A 21,299-nucleotide genomic window follows, 5' to 3' on the forward strand; every position below is an offset into this window, starting at 1 on the left:
AGTGGTGTACATTTAAGGAGTTATTTTACAACTTCCAAAAAATATATATTCCACTGAGAAGAAAAGGGTGTAAAAGAAAAGACAGCCATCCGTGGCTAAGTAAAGAAATTAAGGATAGTATTCGACTAAAAACAAGGGCATATAAGGTAGCCAAATCTAGTGGGAGGATAGAGGATTGGGAAAACTTTAAAAGACAGCAAAAAATAACAAAAAGATTGATTAAGAAAGGGAAGATAGATTATGAAAGTAAATTAGCAAAAAATATAAAAACAGATAGTAAGAGTTTTTACAGTTATATAAAAAGAAAAAGGGTGGCTAAAGTAAATGTTGGTCCCTTAGAGGATGAGACCGGGAAATTAATGGCAGGAAATATGGAGATGGCAAAAACACTGAATATTTTACATCAGTCTTTACAGTAGAAGACACTAAGAATATCCCAACACTGGACAAACAGGGGGCTAAAGGGGGGGGGGGGGGGAGCTAAACACGATCAAAATCACGAAGGAAGTGGTACTCGGTAAAATAATGGGACTCTAGGCGGATAAATCACCTGGACCTGATGGCTTACATCCTAGGGTCTTGAGGGAAATGGCGGTAGGGATTGTGGATGCATTGGTAATAATTTTCCAGAACTCCCTGGACTCAGCAAAGGTCCCGGCAGACTGGAAAACTGCTAATGTAACACCCTTATTTAAAAAGGGCAGTCGACAGAAGGCTGGAAACTATAGACCGGTTAGCCTAACATCTGTGGTAGGTAAAATTTTGGAGTCCATTATTAAGGAGACAGTAACAGGACATTTGGATAATCATAATTTAATAGGACAAAGTCAGCATGGTTTTATGAAGGGGAAGTCATGTTTGACAAACTTGCTGGAGTTCTTTGAGGAAGTAACATATAGGGTGGATAAAGGGGAACCAGTGGACGTAGTGTATTTGGACTTCCAAAAGGCATTTGACAAGGTGCCACACAAGATTATTGCTTAAGATAAAAAATCACGGGATTGGGGGTAATATTCTGGCATGGATAGAGGATTAGCTATCTAACAGAAGGCAGAGAGTTGGGATAAATGGTTCATTCTCAGACTGGCAATCAGTAACTAGTGGTGTTCCGCAGGGGTCAGTGCTGGGTCCCCAACTCTTTACAATCTATATTAACGATTTGGAGGAGGGGACCGAGTGTAACCTATCAAAGTTTGCAGATGATACGAAGATGGGAGGGAAAGTAGTGAGCGAGGAGTACATAAAAAACCTGCACGGGGACATCGACAGGCTAAGTAAGTGGGCAGAGATTTGGCAGATGGAATACAATACTGGAAAGTGTGAGGTTATGCACTTTGGCAGGAAAAATCGTAGAGCAAGTTATTATCTTAATGGCAAGAAACTGGAAAGTACTGAAGTACAAAGGGATCTGGGGGTCCTGGTGCACGAAACTCAAAAGGTTAGTATGCAGGTGCAGCAAGTGATTAAGAAGGCCAATGGAATGTTGGCTTTCATTGCTAGGGGGATAGAATATAAAAATAGGGAGGTATTGCTTCAGTTGTACAAGGTATTGGTGAGACCGCACCTGGAATACTGCATACAGTTTTGGTGTCCATACTTAAGAAAAGACATACTTGCTCTCGAGTCAATACAAAGAAGGTTCACTCGGTTAATCCCGGGGATGAGGGGGTGGACATATGAGGAGAGGTTGAGTGGATTGGGACTCTACTCATTGGAGTTCAGAAGAATGAGAGGCGATCTTATTGAAACATATAAGATTGTGAAGGGGTTGGATCGGGTGGATGCGGGGAGGATGTTCCCGATGATGGGTGAAACTAGAACTAGGGGGCATAGTCTTAGAATAAGGGGCTGCTCTTTCAAAACTGAGATGAGGAGGAACTACTTCACTCAGAGGGTGGTAGGTCCATGGAATGTGCTGCCCCAAAAAGCTGTAGAAGCTACATCATTACATAAATTTAAAACAGAAATAGACAGTTTCCTAGAAGTAAAGGGAATTAAGGGTTACGGGGAGCGGGCAGGAATTTGGACACGAGTCTAGGTTCGGATCGGACATGGCCCTGTGGGTAGCGGAGCGGGCCCAGGGGCCGTGTAGCCTGATCCTGCTCCTATTTCATGTGTCTAATTCTGTTAGATTCAGGAGATGGTTCTGTGATAGTGGATTGGCGGTTAGGATCAGATCAGCCATGATCTTATTGAATGGCGGAGCAGGCTCGAGGGGCCGATTGGCCTACTCCTGCTCCCATTTCTTATGTTCTTATGAAGAAATTTCTCCTCATCTCAGTCTTAAATGGTTGACCCCTTATCCTGAGACTATGCCCCCAAGTTTTAGACTCTCCAGCCAGGGGAAACAACCTCTCAGCATCTGTCTGTCAGTTTCCCTCAGAATCTTGTATGTTTCAATGAGATCGCCTCTCATTCTTCTATACTCCAGAGAGTATAGGCTCAATCTCTCCTCATAGGAGAACTCTCTCATCCCAGGGATCAATCAAGTGAGCCTTCGTTGCACAGCCTCTTAAGGCAAGTATGTCCTTTCCCAGATATGGTGACCAAAACTGTGCATAGTACTCCAGGTGTGGTCTCACCAAAGCCCTGTGCAATTGGAGTAAGATTTCCTTACTCTTGTACTCCAACCCCCTTGCAATAAAGGCTAACATGCAATTTGCCTTCCTAATTGTACCAGCATGCTAACTTTGTTTCCTGTAAGAGGACACCTAAATCTCTGAACACCAGCATTTAATAGTTCTGCATCGTTTTTAAAAAAAAAAAAAAAAAATATTGCTTTTCTATTCTTCCTACCCAAGTGAATAACCTCACATTTCCTCACATTATACTCCATCTGCCACCTTATTGCTCACTCACTTAAACTGTCTATATCCCTTTGCAGGCTGTGTCCTCCTCACAGCTTACTTTCCCACCAATCTTTGTATCATCAGCAAATTTGGCTACAGTACTCTCGGTCCCTTCATCTAAGTCATCATTAATATAGATTGTAAATAGCTGAGGCCCAGGTACTGATCCTTGCGGCACCCCACTAGTTGCAGCCTGCCAGCTGGAAAATGACCCCTTTATCGCTACTCTCTGTTTTCTGTCTGTTAACCAATCCTCTATCCAGCAACCTTTTTATGTGGCACCTTATAGAATGCCTTTTGGAAATCTAAATATATTACATCCACTGGTTCCCCTTTATCCACCCTGCTAATTACATCCTCAAAAAACTTTTAATAAATTTGTTAAACACGATTTCATTTTCATAAAACCATGTTGACTCTACCTAATCATATGATTTTCTAAGTGCCCTGTTACCACTTCCTAAATAATGGATTCTAGCATTTTCCTGACAACTGATGTCTGGCTAACTAGCCTGTAGTTCCCTGTTTTCTCTCTTCCCTTCTTTCTTGAATAGCGGGGTTACATTTGCTACCTTCCAATCTGCTGGGACTGCTCAAGAAGTGTGTGAGGCTTGTGATGCAAATGGTGGGATGTGGCATTTGAAGTTGCATTCACTCGTCTTGACCACTTGTGTGAGGTCATTGAACTTTTTTGCGGCACTGGATCCAGGTCCTGGGGACAACATTCACCGCACTGACGGCTTCAACGGTCTCCTCCCACATCCTTCTGTGTTCTGCCTTGAAGGCCTCCTGCCCCCTTGTGGGTAGAGGACCTGACTGCATCTTCGAACCCCCAGGACTAAGGCCTCGGGTACATCATCGGGAACTCTCCTCGCCCTCTCTCTTGGCTGTTGGGGCATAGCGCTCTCCTCAATGCTGATATGTTTCTGCAACAAAGCACCTCTCCTTGTAAGTAGTGCAGAGCGCCTAAGCCAATCACAGTGCGTTTAGCTGCAATCATTATAATGAGCGGGCAGCGCGAGATTTGCGTGCCGCTTGCACCACTTTGAACAGGCGCTTCGTGCTGCCCACGCCCGTTTTCAGGCCTTATTCAATTTCTAGGCCAGTGAATATACAGCACAAAAGGAGGTCATTCGGCTCATTGTGCCTTTGTTGGTGCTCGTTCTTCAACTGGAGCTGTCTACTCTAATTCCATTTCCATGTCCTTTCCCAGTATTATTTTATGTCTTTTCAAATTCCATTTAAAATTATGCTGTAGTCTTTGCCTCAATAGCAAGTTGTGGTAAGGCATTCCATATTCTAATGGCATGGAAATCCAGTTCATCTGACTTGTTCTTTTAGTGGTAATACTGTGTCTGTGCTTCCCTGTTACCATTCTCACCAACCAGTGGAAATGATAATCTATTTGTCCTCCCAATCCTTTGAATTTTAAAAGCCTTTATTGGATCCTTCCCCTCCCCCAACATTCACTGTTGCAGTTACAAAGAAAGATCCCCAGGTTTCTATGCTCAGAATGACACTGATGCTATCCCTTCACTAACAAAGTGATATCCAGTCTCTAAGTCCTTTGTTGGGTGGCTGGGTTCTTTTTTTTTATTAATAAATATTCCTCATTAGCTAAGAGTAGATGACACCTGATAATACACTTCAATCAATTATGGCTGGTATTTGCTTATTGTGTAGCAAGGAGAACAACCAGAGCATTCTGCAGTATGGGCACACCTGCATTGTGTTCTTGATGTATGTATCAAGAGTTTCTGCAGGCCTGCTATACAATACTTAATGAGCACAGAAATAACCATGAAGCTTTGTTAGTTGCCGATCAGGTTAACCAGTTTTTATGGCAATGACAGAACAAAAAGTGCTTACAGCTAATGGGTCGACCAGACTCTCTCTCTTTTATGACCCATCAATAGGTGCAGTGGGAAAATTCGCAGCAACTTTACAAAATTCAGAGATTTGTAGGTATGAAAACTGGCTGTTTCTTTTGTCTAACTGTTCATCATCTTTGTGACAAAAATGATATGACAAAATCATTAGACTGGAACTGTTGTCGAATGTGTTTTTCAAATCTTTTGGGAAGATAATTAATATGATTGTAATTAACGCTGTATGGTGTCCCTTAGTTAGATGGTGCAGTCCTAGAGTGCCATACCTTTCCTTGGGTGGGTGAGCAGGGTAGACCTAGTTGCTGAGTGTCCTCATTCTGGTCAAGATCCCACTAATCTGAGACAAGACGGTCCATTATAATCTTGTGTGCTTTTGTGTTTAGGAACAGGATTAGGCCATTCAACCCCTTGCGCTTGTGCCACCATTCTGTTAGATCATGGTACCTTAACTCCATTTACCCGCCTTTGACCCATATCCTTTGATACCATTATCAAATAAAAATCTGTTGATCTCCTTTGCTAAATGTTGCCATAGAACAGTTGTTAAATGTACATTCCCAAAGATTTCCGCATGCATGAAATCTGGAACTTGCGATCTGTCAAGGCGTACCTTGACATCATCCGAACCGCATGGAAACACAATATTGCTGGCGCAGAGTTGGGCTATTTGCCCAACAATTGCCCACGCAATTCTTACGGTTGGTAAAAGCAGGAGTAAGGGCCTTTTTTCATCAGCCTAAGGGTATATATAAGGCTTAAATAAAATATTTAAAAATCCAAAATAATGCACATACACTTTAAATGAGTTTATGCAAATATTGGCCCAGATTATGATGATTAAAATTATTTATCAAAAAATTACATTTTTATTGAGGTTGGTGCAATGAAGGGACTTATAAATAAAATTGCAATTCAGTACATTTATAATTATTAGAAATCTGTAAATTGTATAATTATTTGGGGATTCCATTGCATATCATTAGGGGATTCCCTTCGTCAATTATTGCAATGGAATCCTCCTTTGTGATTGGAGGACCAGGCCCACGTGATCCCAGGGGCGCTTCTGAACCGCCTGCACCCCTGGGATCAGTGGGCCCTTTACGCTGCCATCCGCCTGCAGGCCCGAGACCACAACTCTACGCAGCCTGGAGGTAGGTTCGTAAATGTTTTGCGGGTCGGAGGCATACTCCAGAGGTATGCCTCTGACCGCAGTTTATAGCCCAATGTATTTAGGAGGGATAGAAAAGCTAAGGAAGGAGGTGGAGGAGCCATATTGGTAAAAGAGGGAATACATGCTGTAAAGAAGGTGGAAAGGGGTATAGACAGTCAACATGGTTGGAGCTCAAAGATAACAAAAGGTTTGCTACATTAGTAGTGGTGAATTACAGACCCGTGTTTACCACTGCAAATCTCTAAATTGCCTACCAATCTCATCTTTGATTTCGTTCCCACTGGATGAATTATAATATACTCCCATTATGTTAACAGATCCCTTACTATTTTTTAACTTGGACATACTCTGATCTTGGCTGCAGTTATGCCTTTAAGGCCATTGTTTCTCCTTTTTGTAGCCAAGAATATTTAGTTCCCAGTCTTGTCCTGACTGAAGGCAAATTTCTGTTGAGGCTGCATTACATATCCCTCCATTCTTTTTAATGCCTCTATTTCCTCAACTTTAGCGCTAGAAATCTGAAACACTTTCTTTTGCACCATCAGTCATGCTACGCATTGATCTATCAAGTCTGCTTCTTGTGAATTGTTCTAGCTGTAATACGAAGGACACTAACCTTGGAAGGCCATTTAAAAAAAAAAGTGAAACCTCTTGAAGCTCTGTTTGCAAGATCTCCAAACTGTTCTTTCTGATACTGGTTTTAATGTGAACTGTTACTTTAAGCTGCTCACTCCCTTTTTACAGGATCTTCTCCACCTGCTCCTTATGTCCCATAGCTTGGCAGTTGAGAGGCAACAGACTACAGGAAACTTTCGTTTAACCAGAGGTTAAAAGTCCGGAAAGCTCTATCTACCGGCAAAATTCAGGAGCCGTTTTCTATAAGTTTTTTTTAACTTCTCGTTGCTTTTTTTTTCCCCAGTCAGGCTCTGCAAGGTCTGTAGCTAAGCAACAGCTTCAGCTAGAGACGCTTGCAGCTGCAGCCGACTGTTTTGAAGCTGTTGCTAAGCAACAGGGTTTGTTGGTTCACACGGAGCTGAAAAGCTCTATGTTTTAACATTGCCGCTGGTTTATGCAGCAGTTTTGATCTAACGGCACCAGCTCGGTCCCGTCAGTGCGGGATACCAGAAAGTTTCCTGTATTTGGGACTTCCAGTTGTTGCTGCAGAAAAGGCCAACTGTTTAATAGAATCCCCCACACAAACTTAACTGGACCAGCCATACACATACTGGGGCAACAAGAGCAGGTCAGAGGCTAGTTATTCTGTGGCAAGTGTCTCGCCTCCTGACTCCCCAAAGCCTTTCTACCATCTGCAAGGCACAAGTAAGGAGTGTGCTGGAATACTCTCCACTTGCTTGGATGCGTGCAGCTCCAACAACACTCCAGAAGCTTGACACCATCCAGGACAAAGCAGCCCACTTGATTGGCACCCCATCCACCACCTTAAACATTCACTGTCTCCACTACCAGCGTACCGTGGCTGCAGTGTGTACCCTCTACAAGATTCACTGCAGCAACTCGCCAAAGCTGCTTCGGCAGCACCTCCCAAACCCGTGACCTCTTCCACCTAGAAGGACAAGGGCAGCAGGCGCATGGGAACACCATTACCTTCAAGTTCCCCTCCAAGTTACACACCATCCTGACTTCGAAGTATATCGCCGATACTTCATTGTCGCTGGGTCAAAATCCTGGAACTCCCTTCCTAACAGCACTGTGGGAGTACCATCACCCCATGGACTGCAGCGGTTCAAGAAGGCAGCTCACCACCACCACCTTAAGGGCAACTAGGGATGGGCAATAAATGCTGGCATTGCCAGCGACGCCCTGATCCCATAAACAAATTTTAAAAAATAGCATTTTGCCTTTTATCAACCCGATCACCTTTTACTCCTCCATCTTTCACCCCCTCCCCCAGTATCCTCCTTCCATGGTGCCGTGGTGTTGCTCATGATATCCCTCTGGAGTTACTGTCTTCCACGAGCATTTGGTAACTTGCTCTGTGCAAATAAATAGCATCTGAAGTTGAAGGTTTTATTCTTAAATCAGTATCAAGAAGATAGATCATGCCATGTTTTGTCAATCTATTAGTGGAAGACAATAAAGGCCTAGAAGTATTCTTCCAATGCTACATTTCTCTTGCCTTGGTCAACAAAGAGAGCCCATAAATATCTTTGCAAGTTTATAAATCTTTACTGAATTTCCTCTTTCCAGTGTAGTTCAGAGCACTTGTATTATCATATCTAGTAACTACATGGAATCTTGATAGCCTGGACTCTCCCACAAGGCTATCGGTTGTCCTATGTACTGCAATCAGGATTTGTTGGGTGGAACAGTGGAGGTGCAGTAATAGATGAATATTCTAGAATTTTTCTCGATTTGTCAATGGTCTTTTCACATGCAGTTTTCTTGCTCCTCGTGGAATATGTTGTGTTTTATCCCTCATGCCAGTCCTGAACCACAATTTATGAGCAAAGAGGTATGAACAGAAGTAAATACAAAACACATAATTGGTTCCTCTCTTCCTTGCCTCTTTAATGACCTTTCTGGCATTAAAACTAGTAACATTGTTTTTTTCTTTTGACAGAAATACAGTGCCCAGTCACATCAATTTTTTTTAAATGTGGTATAAAGAGAAACCAGTTGGATCAAATGGATACAATTATTCAATAAATCATCAAAGTATATCCATCTTGTATGTAATTTTTGTGATAAATATTTGGCAGTTTTTATTAATCCAAAAATTGCAATTGAGGCAGAGGCTTCATTTCATTAGCAATTGCTGTACATGATGAGTCACATTCTTTAAGCAGGAGGGCGAACTGCAGAAGTTTCATCAACTTCTGAAACAACAACTTGCATTTATATAGTGCCTTAAACCTAAACAAATGTCCTAAGACACTTCACAGAAGTGTAACCTGACACACATTGACACCAAGCCAAAGAACATGTTGGGAGTAGTGGCTAAAAGCTTGGTCAAAGAAGTTGGTTTGAAGCAGGGCGTGAAGAAGAAAAGGGAGATGAAAGGGATTCCAGTGCTCAGTGCCTAGATGGCTGAAGGCACATCCGCCAATGGTGGGGCGAAGGGAATGAGGGATGCACAAGAGGCCAGAGTTGGAGGAATGCAGAGCTGTGAGGGTTATAGGGCTGGAGGAGATTTCACAGATGGGGATGGGTGAGGCCAACAAGGGATTTGAACACCAGGATGAGAATTTTAAATTAAAGGCGTGAGGGGGCTGGGAGCCAATGTAGGTCAGGGAGCATAGGTGAGTAGGATTTAGTGTGGGTTAGGAAGTAGGCAGCAGAGTTTTGGATGAGCTGAAGTTTATAGAGGGTTACCTATGGGAGACTGGAACAGTCCAGTCTCCAGGTGACAAAGACATGGTTGAGGGTTTTCACACCAGATGGGCTGAGGCAGTGATGGAGACCGGTAATGTTACGGAGATGGAAGTAGGCGTTTTTTGTAATGGCGAGGCTATGGGTTTGGAAGCACAGATCGGGGTGAAACCGGGCACAGAGTTTGCAAGCAGTCAGCTTTCACTTGAGAAAATGGCCAATCGGGGTGGAATTGGTGACCAGGGTATGGAGTTTCTGGTGGGGGCTTAAGGTGATGGCTTCGGTCTTCCCAATGGAGAAGTTGCAGCTCAGCCAAGGCTGGATGTCGGACAAACAGTCTGCTAACTCGGGCAGTGGAGGGGTCGAGAGAGGTAGAGTTGGGTCTCATTAGTGTACATGTGGACTTTCATGCCATTTCTTGGAATGATGTCGCTGAGGGGAAACATGTAGATGAGCAAGAGGAGGGGGCCAAGGATAGATCCTTGGTAGACTTCAAAGGTAATGGTGTGGGTGTGAGAATAGATGCCAAAGCTGGAGATGCTCTGGCTACAATTGGATAAGTAAGGGTGGAACCAAGCAAGGGCAGTCCACTCAGCTGGGCAACGGAGGCGGGAGGAAGATGGCGTGGTCAAATGTGTCAAAGGCTACAGAGAGGTTGAGAAAGGTGAGGAGGGATAGTACAGTATGGTCACAGGATGTCATTTGTGCCGTTCATTAGGACTGTTGCAGTGCTGTGGCAGAAGTGGAAACTTGATAGCGCATCACTGTTTGAATAGTTTCTATCAATGGCATGTCCAGGCATGTACACAGTGGAATACAAACAGTGGTTTACCACAAACAGGAAGTTGTGGGAAAGATGGACATGGATATAAGAGTTAACAACACTTTTTAAAAACTTTGGAGAGGAAAGGGAAGTTGGAGATAGTTTGCAAGGACAGAGGCGTCAAAGGTGGATTTTTTTGAGAAAGAGGGTAGTGATGGCTGTTTTGAAAGGGGAAGGGATGGTACCTGAGCAGAGGGAACCAATTACAATGTCAGCTAGCAGGGGAACTAGGATGGGAAGTTGGGTGGTCAGCAGTTTAGTTGGGAATTGAGGCTACGAATGCAAGATGTGGGCCTCGTAGACGAGAAGAATTGGAGAGGACATGAGTGGAAATGGGAGAGAAACTAGAACAAGATGCCAGTTCAGAGCTGGAGGATGATTGTTTTGGTGGGGAAAGGGGGGAGCGGAATGGTCTCAAAGAAGTCCATGAACACCTCGCACTTATTGGTGGAGGGTGCAGGGGTGAGGGCTTTAAGGAGATGGTTGGTAGTGGATAAAAGAAGCTGGGAGTTATTTTTACATTCCAGGGTGATCTTGGACTGGTGAGCAGTTTTGGGAGAGGAGAGCAGGCCTGATAGTGCATGATGTAGTCCAGCCTGATCTGGCAATGAATAGCTAAACCAATTGTGCATCACATACATTCAAGTTTGCACCCATTGGACTTAAGGGAATGAAGAGGGAACAACCAGAGTGGGAGAAAGGGTTTTACTGGGGGCAAGGGCATCCAAGACAGAGGCGAGATAGTGATTGAGCAGATCGACAGCTGCAGAAGTATCTTGGTGAATGGAGAGCCAAAGGCTAGACAATTGTGACTTGTAAGTGCCTTGGGAGAGTGTTTTACCAGGGGCCGATACAGGTGGAAATGGGAGCAAGGTAAGTTCAGATGGATATTGAAATCACTGAGGATGAGGAGTCACTCAGTGCAGAGGCTGAGAGTGAGAAACTTTGCGGGGAGGGGGGTGCGATAGAGAGCAAGGATTTTGAAAGCGAGGTGATAGGGTTGGAACAATCTGAGGTGCTCGAAGGAGGAGGTGGCAGCACTGGAGTAAGCGAAGAGACCAGGGTGTGTTTTGGTAAGGGCCACACTGCCACTGCAGCAGTTTGGGCAAAACAAGTGGTGGAAAGTATAACTAGGTGGAAAGGCTTCAGTAAGGGGCAAGGTGTTGCCATCTGAGGCAAGCTTCTATCAAAGCCATGATGTCCATGCAATCATCCACAATAAGGTCATGGATCACATGGACTTTGTTCTTAAGGGAACAAACATTGTGGAGGGAGATGCAGAGAAGACTGGTGATTGTTCATCTGCTGGCGGACTCCAAGGGGAGGAAGCTAACCTCCTTACACTCGTTATCGTTTCATCTTTAAATTCTTATGCCTCTTGCCAAGCGGGTGTTTGGTAATTTTACTATAAAGCAACACTAAAAAGCTCACTACTGAATTTTCTGGAACATAGTCGGGTTTGAAGAAACTCCATTCAGGCCAACAAAAATCGTCCCTCTAGTATTGATTCACCAGTCATGACTCTTGAGATATTTTCAAAATAATTTTGTTTCTGTCTCTATTACTTTGCTTTGTATTATTACAAGCATTCTGTTACTTTGATGGCTTTTTGCCTCAAGTGTCCATTTCAAATTTACTTTGCACTATCTTCAACTTGTCCATTCCTGGTTCTATTTTGTGTACTTTTGAAGTAATTTGACTTTCCTTTTATACCATTTGTATTTTATTCACCTCAAGATCATACTGTCGTCTCTCTAGATTATAAAGCTTTAAGATGCTCTAATTTTTCTTTATAGCTTATTCACTTGGGATTAGACTTGTTGCTGTTTTCTGTACTGTTAAGTGTGGTGTGAACAAAGTATTCCAGATGTAGTGTGGCCAGTTCATTGCTAAGCATAACTTGTATAGACTTGAGTTTTGTCATTCTGGCTATGCATCCTATAAGCTTTTTTAATTGCTTCACCACACTCTCTGAATGTTGAAAGTGAAGATCTGAATCTACCTGTTCTAATTCAGTTTCATCATCATCATCATTGTATATGTATGGCCCACTTTCTTTTATCCTATCTAAAGTATTATTTCACTTGTCCTATTTCTCCAGTTTTTGTAAGTATTTTGTTGTATCTGTCTCTACTGCGCCCTCTGTTTTGGTGTGCTCAGCAAAGTTCTTCAGTTTACAATTTATTTTGTGATGTCCAGATCACTTGCATAGATTAGAAAATGGTGACCTTTGCAGAACTCCACTTAATATTCTAACCCCCAGGCAAAGATTACATCTCCCTTTTTATTATTTGTTTTCTTTTAATTGGTTTCTCGTATAGTCATAGGTTTAATTCTAAATTCAACTGGATTTTAGTTTAGTCTTTCAAGTGGAACTTTTTTCAAAAGCTTTCCAAATGTCTAAATAAACAGTGCTAAAGAGATTGGTAATATCTACTTTTTCTAACTTCCTCAAATTGTTTTCTCCCACCTTTCCCCAAGACACTGATTCGTGCGAGTGTATGGTTCTTTGGATGCCTTTTGATTCCTTGCCTGGGTAGCCATAATTTTTATACAAGCCTTGATGGTGAGCATCTGGTTTTTGATCATGATGTCGGCACTGAAACCTAGCTAAATCCTTTCCATATGCTTGAAAAGCCAGGCTTCTGCCCATTGTTTGTTTGATTCACTCTTTGATACAGATAGGCAAACCAATTTGTTTTAAATTACATGCCTGCTCCATAATTAAAAGGGACAGGCCCGCAAGTGTTACATATTTTTTAATTTGAGAAAGGAGCCTATTTAGTACCAAATGAAACCAGTTATCTCTTGAGTTCTGACTGGGATTCCAGGATATGCAAATATTAATGCCTGCAAAGAAAAAATGTGTAACTGACCTATTCATTCCATGGCTGGTTACTGATTCTATTTGACATATGCAAAGCAGCTATATGGAGCAATCTTCTCACATTTACTAAACACAGCTGTCTAGACATAACTGCAGTGCACAATAGTGTTTGGCATATTGGTCCTGACAGCTGATGTTAGGGATCCTACATAGACTCCTATATTTGTAGTGTGGAGGATGTGAAATTATGATTTATTTTTTGAATGATGGATATCCTTCCCACATTAATATTTCACCCATCCCATCCATTTCCACATGCCCTTCAGGCTGAACAGCAACTGGACAGGTGCTGAGCCTTTAAGACAGGAGTGGAGGACTGTAGGCAGGGGGCCCTATATGGAATATAATTTTCATGTCTGCAGTCAGCACATAATTTTCCTCAACCTATCGAGCTAGGCTAGGCTCCTAGGGGGGAATTTTAACCCAAATAAACGGGTGGGTTGGGGTCGGGTGGGAGGTTGAAGTGTTTTTTAAAAAAAATTGAATTCCGATCCAACCTACCCACTTCCAGTTTTAATGGGAGGCAGGCAGCCAATATGCTCCCAGGAGGCAGATCTTTCATTTAAATATTATAATGAGGCTGCATGCCTCCGATTTAACCACCATTTCAAATTTAACCCTGGCTGATCAGGTTTCTCGGGCCTCAGGGAAGCCGCCAGCTAAAGTAAGGCGAGGGCTGCTGGATCCAGGAGGTAAGTGTCTTCACACTAGCCTGCTGGATCCACCCTGATTGGATACCCCTGCCTCGGGCCATGGCTCTCCCTCTCTCCCCCCCCCCCCCCCCACCACCCACCCACGATGGCTCTGATTTCTCTCCCTGCCCCCCCCCCCCCCCCCCCAAACACATGGGCTCTGATTTACCCAGTCTCCCACAAGGGCTCCGATTTTTCTCTCTCTCACCCTCCAACACGGCCTCCGGTTTCCCCCCCCCCCCCCCCCCCCCCCAAACCCAACAAGGCCTCCGATCACCTCCTTCACCCCTGCCCCCCCCCCCCCCCCCCAGCCCCAATGCTCTCTCTGGATCCCAAGTCCCGACAACCCCCCCATCACCAATGCTCCTCTGGGCCCCGAGTCACGACCACCATTAAATTCGGCAGGGCCTGCAGAAAACCAATTCTCCCAGTTTTCATGACTGCCTTCTAGTGCTACCAAACCCACCCTCCCCCTGGGCTCCCAACCTGTCCCCAGATTAAAATTCTGGCCCTTGTGTTTGAAGAATGCATATCATTTGGAATGAATGTCCTACGAGGTAAGTAATCTATTTCGCACCCTTCTGCCTCTCAACAGAATAGGAACCACTGTATATTTGATCATATGAATTTGCCTATCCTGTTCACAACTGGATATTGATCCATCTCCTTTTTGAGCTTTAGTCATTTCAGCTTCAACTGCTTTTATGGGTACTCCTGGGGATGAACGAGTTGGAGAGGAAATGTCTTCTGATCTCTGTCATCTGAGGCTGATTGATTTTAAATCTCTCTACTTTTGTGTTCATAGCCAAAGTCTAAGCATGCTGCTGACAGATCAAAAAATACACATGAGAGAGTCTGCAATTCCAAATAGAGGAAATCCAAAAATCAAGGCACTTTCCCCGGATCAATAAATCTTTTAATAAATGTGTTTTTCACCTTTTATTGGTACAGAAATACTTGTACAGATTTTTTTTCTCCTCACTACTTAGAAAATGTAGTCACTAAATGACAGCTAAAGATTAGAGAGACTACATCTGTCTTTTAAACAAGGTTGGCCAAATACAAATTTCATTAGTTGGTTTAAAGATATATTTTGCAGAGACATGAAAATTTCAGCTATGAATAAGGCCTTCTCCTAATTGTGTCGATGATAGTGGTTGTATAACAGGCACAAAATTACAAGTAAATGTGTCTTGTAATAAAGCCTAATTTAAAGCAGTGAATTATAGTATAATTGACACTTTTTTTTGTTGAGCATTTTTGTGTGGGGGTTGGGGAAATTAATATAGGTTGTCTGTATCAAGATCAAATGATGTCATTGTGTTAAGTTGGAAACTATACAGACGTTGTGTCATGCCTGCAATTACATGCATTTTATAGAGATCTTTTAAACTAATCTTGTCTGGGAGAGTTGGAGATTATAATGTATTTTGTCTGTAGAACTTTGGTCCTTATCGGATTTGTCACTGGTTAGGATTATATTTACAGAAGTCATAAATTTGTTTATGGTTCTTGGTTCCTAATAATAGCCTTGCTATTTTAATATTTGTACCAGAATTAAGACACAAAATACAAAATTTTATTGAAAAAAGGGCTCCTGTGCCTTGTGCAGATCTTTCATTCCTCTCCTTTGCAACTGTCTTTCCATGGCCATCCTTTACCCTTTTCACGAAAGTCTCTTCTCCTCTATGACTTAAGACCCCCTGCCCTAATAGTGAGTGCAGTTTAGCCTAAACTGCAAGTTTAAAGTTACATGTGGAGAGCACATTGCCCATGCCTCAACCTTGCTTGTTCTGTGCTTTTACTATGCTCCTTTCAATGGTTGGAACTCTACTCAAATTTGATTTCCTGGTCTCCTGGATTTCTCTGTCATCAAGACTATGCTGCTGTGCTGGATTACACTGTAAAATTCGGCTGCTGTGACTTTGTCCTGCTACTCAGTCGCTTCATGTTTTAATCTGTTCCACCCTCGGGTGTCCATCCGCACCCTCTGAGCTTTACTCTTGCTGTGTTGGGTCTTGGCCAGAAATCCACTTTCTCCTGGGTTGAAGTCCATTTCTCCACTAGCTTCTGTGCTTTACTGTGATCTCTACCTTTGCTGCCACTGTCTGCTGGACTGCATCAGTTCTAGTACCTGGTCTGGTCCTGAGTTCTCAGTTTTCCACTCCTCCTCTGGGAATTTTTCGCTCTAAGCTGGGATAAATCGGATCTGTTCTCGCTCTGCATTCTGCTCCATTACTGCCGAATAACCTTTGCTTTACCGCTTTCCGCTTGCTTCCCGTGGCCGCTGACTCCACTCATCCTTTACAACTGCTTTGCTGGATCGTACTGGCTTCGACTGCTGCTCAATCTTGCTGTGCTCCACACTTCCCTACAGCTGTTCCTCGGACAAGAACATCTTCCCTGATGGATTTACCTTTTATTGGTTCCCTGATTTCATGCTCTTGTTTCTTGCGTTTCATTCCCGCTGCTCTTTGCTCATCTGCTGGTATACTATATCTGGTGTACGTTACCTTGTACTGAGGTCACTACTTGCCTCTGCTGGATCACTGGATCAACCTCTCCTAACCCATGGTTGACTCTCCATGCTTCCTTGGCTCTCCTATTATTTTACTGGATAACTTCCTGCAGTGTGCCCACTGATGCTCTGCCCCTTGAAGAGCTCCTGGATTCACTCCCTCTCCACAACTGTCTCCAAACCTGGGCATTAGCTCGTTAATGCTTCAGGCTGACTGCACCCTGTCCTCTAATCCCACAACAGGATCTCAATATTTAAATTTGGATTTTCTCATTGTCTCCACCCTGTCCTGTGTTTATGACCGGGCATGTCTCCTCATTGCTGCCATGCCTATGTAACCTGCATTCCCTCTGTGTCCAATTATGTGTTCCTCTCCATCACAACGACTGTCTACTTCCAGCTCCGTAACATCACCTAACACCACCCCTGTCGTACCCCAGCTACTGCTGAAACCTTTGTCACCTTCAGACTCAACTTTTCCAATGCTGTTCTGACCGACCTCCCATCCTCTACCCTCCTAAACTTCAACTCATCCAAAACTCTGTTGCCCATATCCTATCCCGCGCCAAGGCCCATTCACCCATCAACCTTGTGTTTGCTGACCTATATTAGCTCCTGGTCCCCCAACGCCTCTAATTTAAAATTCTCATCCTTGTGTTTAAATCACCCCAGAGCCTTGCCCCTCCCCACTCTTTAACTTCTTCCAGCACTACAAGCCCCTCTCTTTCTCTCCCCCCCCCCCCCCCGGCCTACAAACTCTCCATTCTTCTGACTCTAGTCTCTTGTGCATCTCTTCCCCTGTCCCTTTGCCCAACCATTGGAGGCTGTGCTTTCACTGCTGAGGCTCCCAGATCGGGAACTCCCTCCCTAAATCCCTCTGCCTCACCGCCTCCCTCTCTTCCTTTAAGGCCCTCTTTATAACCAACCTTTTGACAGAGCTTTTGGTGGCTCTCCTACTCCTAATTCCTTTGGCTAGATGACATTTTTTCCCCATTATGTTTCTGTGAAGCGCCAAAGGATGCTTTTCTATGTTAAAGGCACTATATGCATGTGTTTGAAAGATCAACAAATTGCATAATACCAAAATAATTGTTAATGCCTAATGATTGCAGTAGTTCACTATTTTCTCAAAGTGGCCCTGTCTAAGCAATTGAGGTGTATTTAAAAAAAAAAATCAGTCCAATGGAAATGTTATGGGCTATAGTATTTGGGCACCCACACTCTGATTATGAGGCAGTAATTGCACATGTAATGGAGGGTGGGTGGCGGGAAGAGTGAGAGAGAAAAAGAAGGCAACTTACATTTTATATAGTGCCTTCCCACCTCGGAATACCAATGCATTGCATGTACAATGAATTGCTTTGAAGTACAGTTAATAATTAGACAAATGTGGCAGCTATTTTTGCATGGCAAATGAGATGAATGACCAGTTAATCTGTTTTTTGTGGTGGTGGTTGAGGAAGGAAATGTTGGTCAGGCCATTCTGAACTCTCTGCTCTTCAAATAGGTTGTTTAACATCCACCTGACCAGCCAGATGGGACCTAGTTTAATATTGGATCCGTAGGATCGCCAACATTGAGGTACTGTTTTAGTAACACGATGGGAGTGTAGCCTAGTCCTAGAATGGGGCACAAGCCCACAACCTCTGACTTGGGAGAGTACATTCAATCACTGATCCATAGTTACTGTATTTTGGGAAAAGAGATACAAAATGGAGGCCACATATTTCTTCACAGAATGCAATAGAGAATATGGCTGCTATGAGCAACTGTGCTGATAGAGTATTTATGAGCACCCAACTCTGTTGGGTATAGCCTGTAACCTGGAGGGATCGAAGCTAGACGAGAAAGTAAATTACCTTGAAAAATTAGGTGTAAACTTAAATCACTTCAAAGCAAATTGCGCCCAAAATTGCGCTTGTCTTGAGAAGTATTTTCCCCCCCTCAAGTTTCCTCTCCAATTCATTTACATGTTTTACTTTATTTAAAAAAAAAAAAAAAAAATCCTTGAGTGGTAACTTGGTGCAGTTTGATTAATACAACTGAAAATGGATTTATCACAAAAATGGGCATTTTTATTCCATGTCTAGTCCACCACCTGTGAGTAACCTGATTTTAAATAACGGCAAATAATTAAAAAAAAACTATACAGAACCATTTGCTAGTTATATTGGTGTACAGTAATTTTCTTAGTCAATTAAAACAAAAATGATGTTCAAATGTTTTTAGAATGTGCCTATTGGTGTCCTTGCGCCTAAAAACAAAATAGCCTCCTTGATTGCCTGCCAACGGGTGCAATTAGCGGAAACTCGCAATGGTGATTATTTTGATCTGGGGGCATGGACAGCTTCTAATACAATGTTTTTTAAATGAGCGCAAAAGATCCTGGAAACTTGATTTCACGCTGGACAAAATTTGTGCTTGAAATTCCTCTATCTTTTGCACTTTGGCCAATTTTTGGCACGAATTGCGCTGAAAAAAACTGTACAACCTAGCGGAAACTCCAGGCTGATGGAACAGAATCGGATGATTAATTTGAAGATTGCATCCATTGAATTTTCAGTTTTTTGGGTGATGTCATGGTTTGAGAGCCGTAGTCCTGAATTGTGCTCAAGGGAGCCAGTTTTCATTGCCTTCAAGTCAAATTCATCTGCAGTTTGCTGTTGAAGTAATTCAATAGACTAAAAGCAAAACAATGCTACAAATAGACAGTAATTCAGTCAGGATAAAAGACAGGTTAATTTTTTGATTGGGGCCCTTTATTGAAGTCACTGTTCTAAAGGATCCCATTTAAAAACATTAACCTGTAGGAACTGGGGTTCCTAGCCGAAGAATTGAGATCGACTCAGAAAATCAAAAACAATAAAATTTAATGAACAAACGAAGCTGTACAGGAAACTGTAGGATACAATGCAAATAGGTCTGGTCTGCTTGAAAGCCTCTCTGGAAACTGCTAGCAGGTTCCGAGCTCAACTGCTAGCAGGTTCCGAGCTCTACTGCTAGAAGGTTCCGAGCTCTGACGTCATGATGTCATCACGTTCTTCCCGCTGTTGAGAGATCACGTGACGGACGGCATGACGTCATCACGCGGAGTACAGGAAAGAAGCCCTAGTACAGTTAACGGATACATTAAAGGTGCAGCCCCCAGCTGTACTACATTGCTGTAAAAGGAATTATATACAATTGTCCGTAATCCCCTGGTGGTTCCACCACAAACCTTTCTTTTTCTCTCCGGTACTGACTGACCTGTTGTGATTTCTGTTTTTATTTCATATTTCCATCATTTGGCATTTCTTTTAATTCAGTGGGCTCCTATTGCTCTCTGGATCATATTCCTGTATTTCAAATTATAATGGACATTATAATTGGTTGTTCACTTGTCAGTTTTATATAGTATGAATGTATTAGTCAAATTTTTGGGTTCAATCATCAACATGGAAAGGATCAGTAACAATAATTTTTTTAATCAAAAAGCAAATGCAGTTAGCAACAAATTGACTAAAGTTCCTTGTTGAATCTGGTACTACCATGGCACGTTACAACCTCATCTATTATTTTGCTTTTAAATGTCCTGCGGGGGAGTGAGGGCAGGTGGTTTCTCCCTTTTTGTAGCAAAATGCTTAGCTTCTGTTTGACATCCCTCTTGGCCCAATCCATTAGCATGGTTGATACTGGGAATTTACAACCTTAAAAATCCATTAAGTAATACAGCACTTTACAGTAACAACACTACACTATTGTTGCCCGTCAAGTTAACTTGTGATGCATTACAGTAATTATGAAGGTTAGAAACTTCAGTTACTTAGTCACTGCTCTTTCATTGTTCAAACCGAATAGCCATTCATTTGTCAACTCAGTCTCTTACAATTTAATATGCAAGTCAGAACAGTCAGATCCAGAATTCTCATCTGCATAGCAAAACAGGCCGAGTTATTTTTATCTGTCACGTCATCCTGCAAGTAGAGGTTTCTGCTCAGCATTTTTTTTTTAAGGAGAAGCTATTTTTCTCCAAACGGTGAACTTCAGTTGCTACTTACTGTTTGCTGGGCAATACCCCAAATAAATCAAACCTGTATATAATTTTTGAATCAAAGTAATAAGCTGGAATATTCTTGCAGAAGACTAACCAATTGTAGTGAAAAATCAATATACTGAAAAAATGGCTAGCTAACATTTTTTAAAGGGGTGTCCTCTGCATGAAACTGTTTAACTAACCTTTTGGTGAAGAAAAAAATCTGTCTTTTGTTACTATCATGCACAAGTGATGCACTTTATCAACATGTGATTCAAAATTAATTTTGTCAAAGTTAGATAAGTGGTAGTATAAATATAACCTCTAATATTGAGCAATTCTTAATTGTTTCAGGGTAGATGGATATTTGTTCTGCTTTGATAGATTTTTGTATGATTTTTAGTTTATGTAAGAGAGCTTCTGGTTTTTAGCCTTACATTTACAATGCTAATTTCCAAAGTACTTGATGACAGTCCCAAGGCTTCCTGTATATCCATAGTTTGAGTCATATTAATTTACGCTGAGCTAGCAGCTCGGGTAGCTGGCAGTAGTTCCATGTTTAGATAATTTGGGTATGGTGGTGCTGTTGGCCATCTTTCCCACTTCACACACGCATCCTCCTGTACTGGTATATTGTAAACTTCGAAGTATACTACTATGGTACTCTGGATACTATTATAATATAGTAACTTTTATACTTTGTATTAAAACCTTAGTGTTTGTTATTGTACCTTAATTGAAGCATTATTACATTGTTCCAATGTGTCTTATCTCTTTTTGCACCCAATTCCCCTTCTTAGGAACAGGTTCAGGTTCCTGTTTATCATCCTACTCCAAGTCAGACCCGGCTAGCCACTCAACTTACTGAAGAGGAACAAATCAGAATAGCACAAAGAATAGGCCTCATTCAGCATCTGCCCAAAGGAGTCTACGACCCAGGAAGAGATGGATCAGAAAAGAAAATTAGAGAGTGAGTTTTGAATTATTTTCATAATTGGGTCACTTAATCTCAGACCAAGCTTGCTGGGACAAGCAGATTTTGCTCAATCTATTAGATGGGTGCTGCAATTAACCTTGTGTACCCCATTTTTGGTATAGAGCCATTTTTAAAAGTAGTTTTCTCTGCCA

At 42.5% G+C, this 21,299-nt stretch overlaps 1 protein-coding gene across 2 annotated transcripts in view; it reads left to right on the forward strand.

Moving 5' to 3' along the window:
* The window catches only part of rnf11b (ring finger protein 11b), a 186,318-nt gene that overhangs the window by 29,144 nt on the left and 135,875 nt on the right, over positions 1-21,299 (forward strand). For both annotated transcript variants that reach the window (XM_085982906.1, XM_085982905.1), the window contains exon 2: positions 20,972-21,141. In XM_085982906.1, coding sequence (XP_085839032.1) covers positions 20,972-21,141 — 170 coding nt within the window. The remainder of the gene's footprint in view (positions 1-20,971; positions 21,142-21,299) is intronic.

The sequence above is a fragment of the Somniosus microcephalus genome, chromosome 3 (assembly GCF_052327205.1).
Source record: "Somniosus microcephalus isolate GS21.2 chromosome 3, FLI_Smic_1.0, whole genome shotgun sequence".
Lineage (NCBI taxonomy): Eukaryota > Metazoa > Chordata > Chondrichthyes > Squaliformes > Somniosidae > Somniosus > Somniosus microcephalus.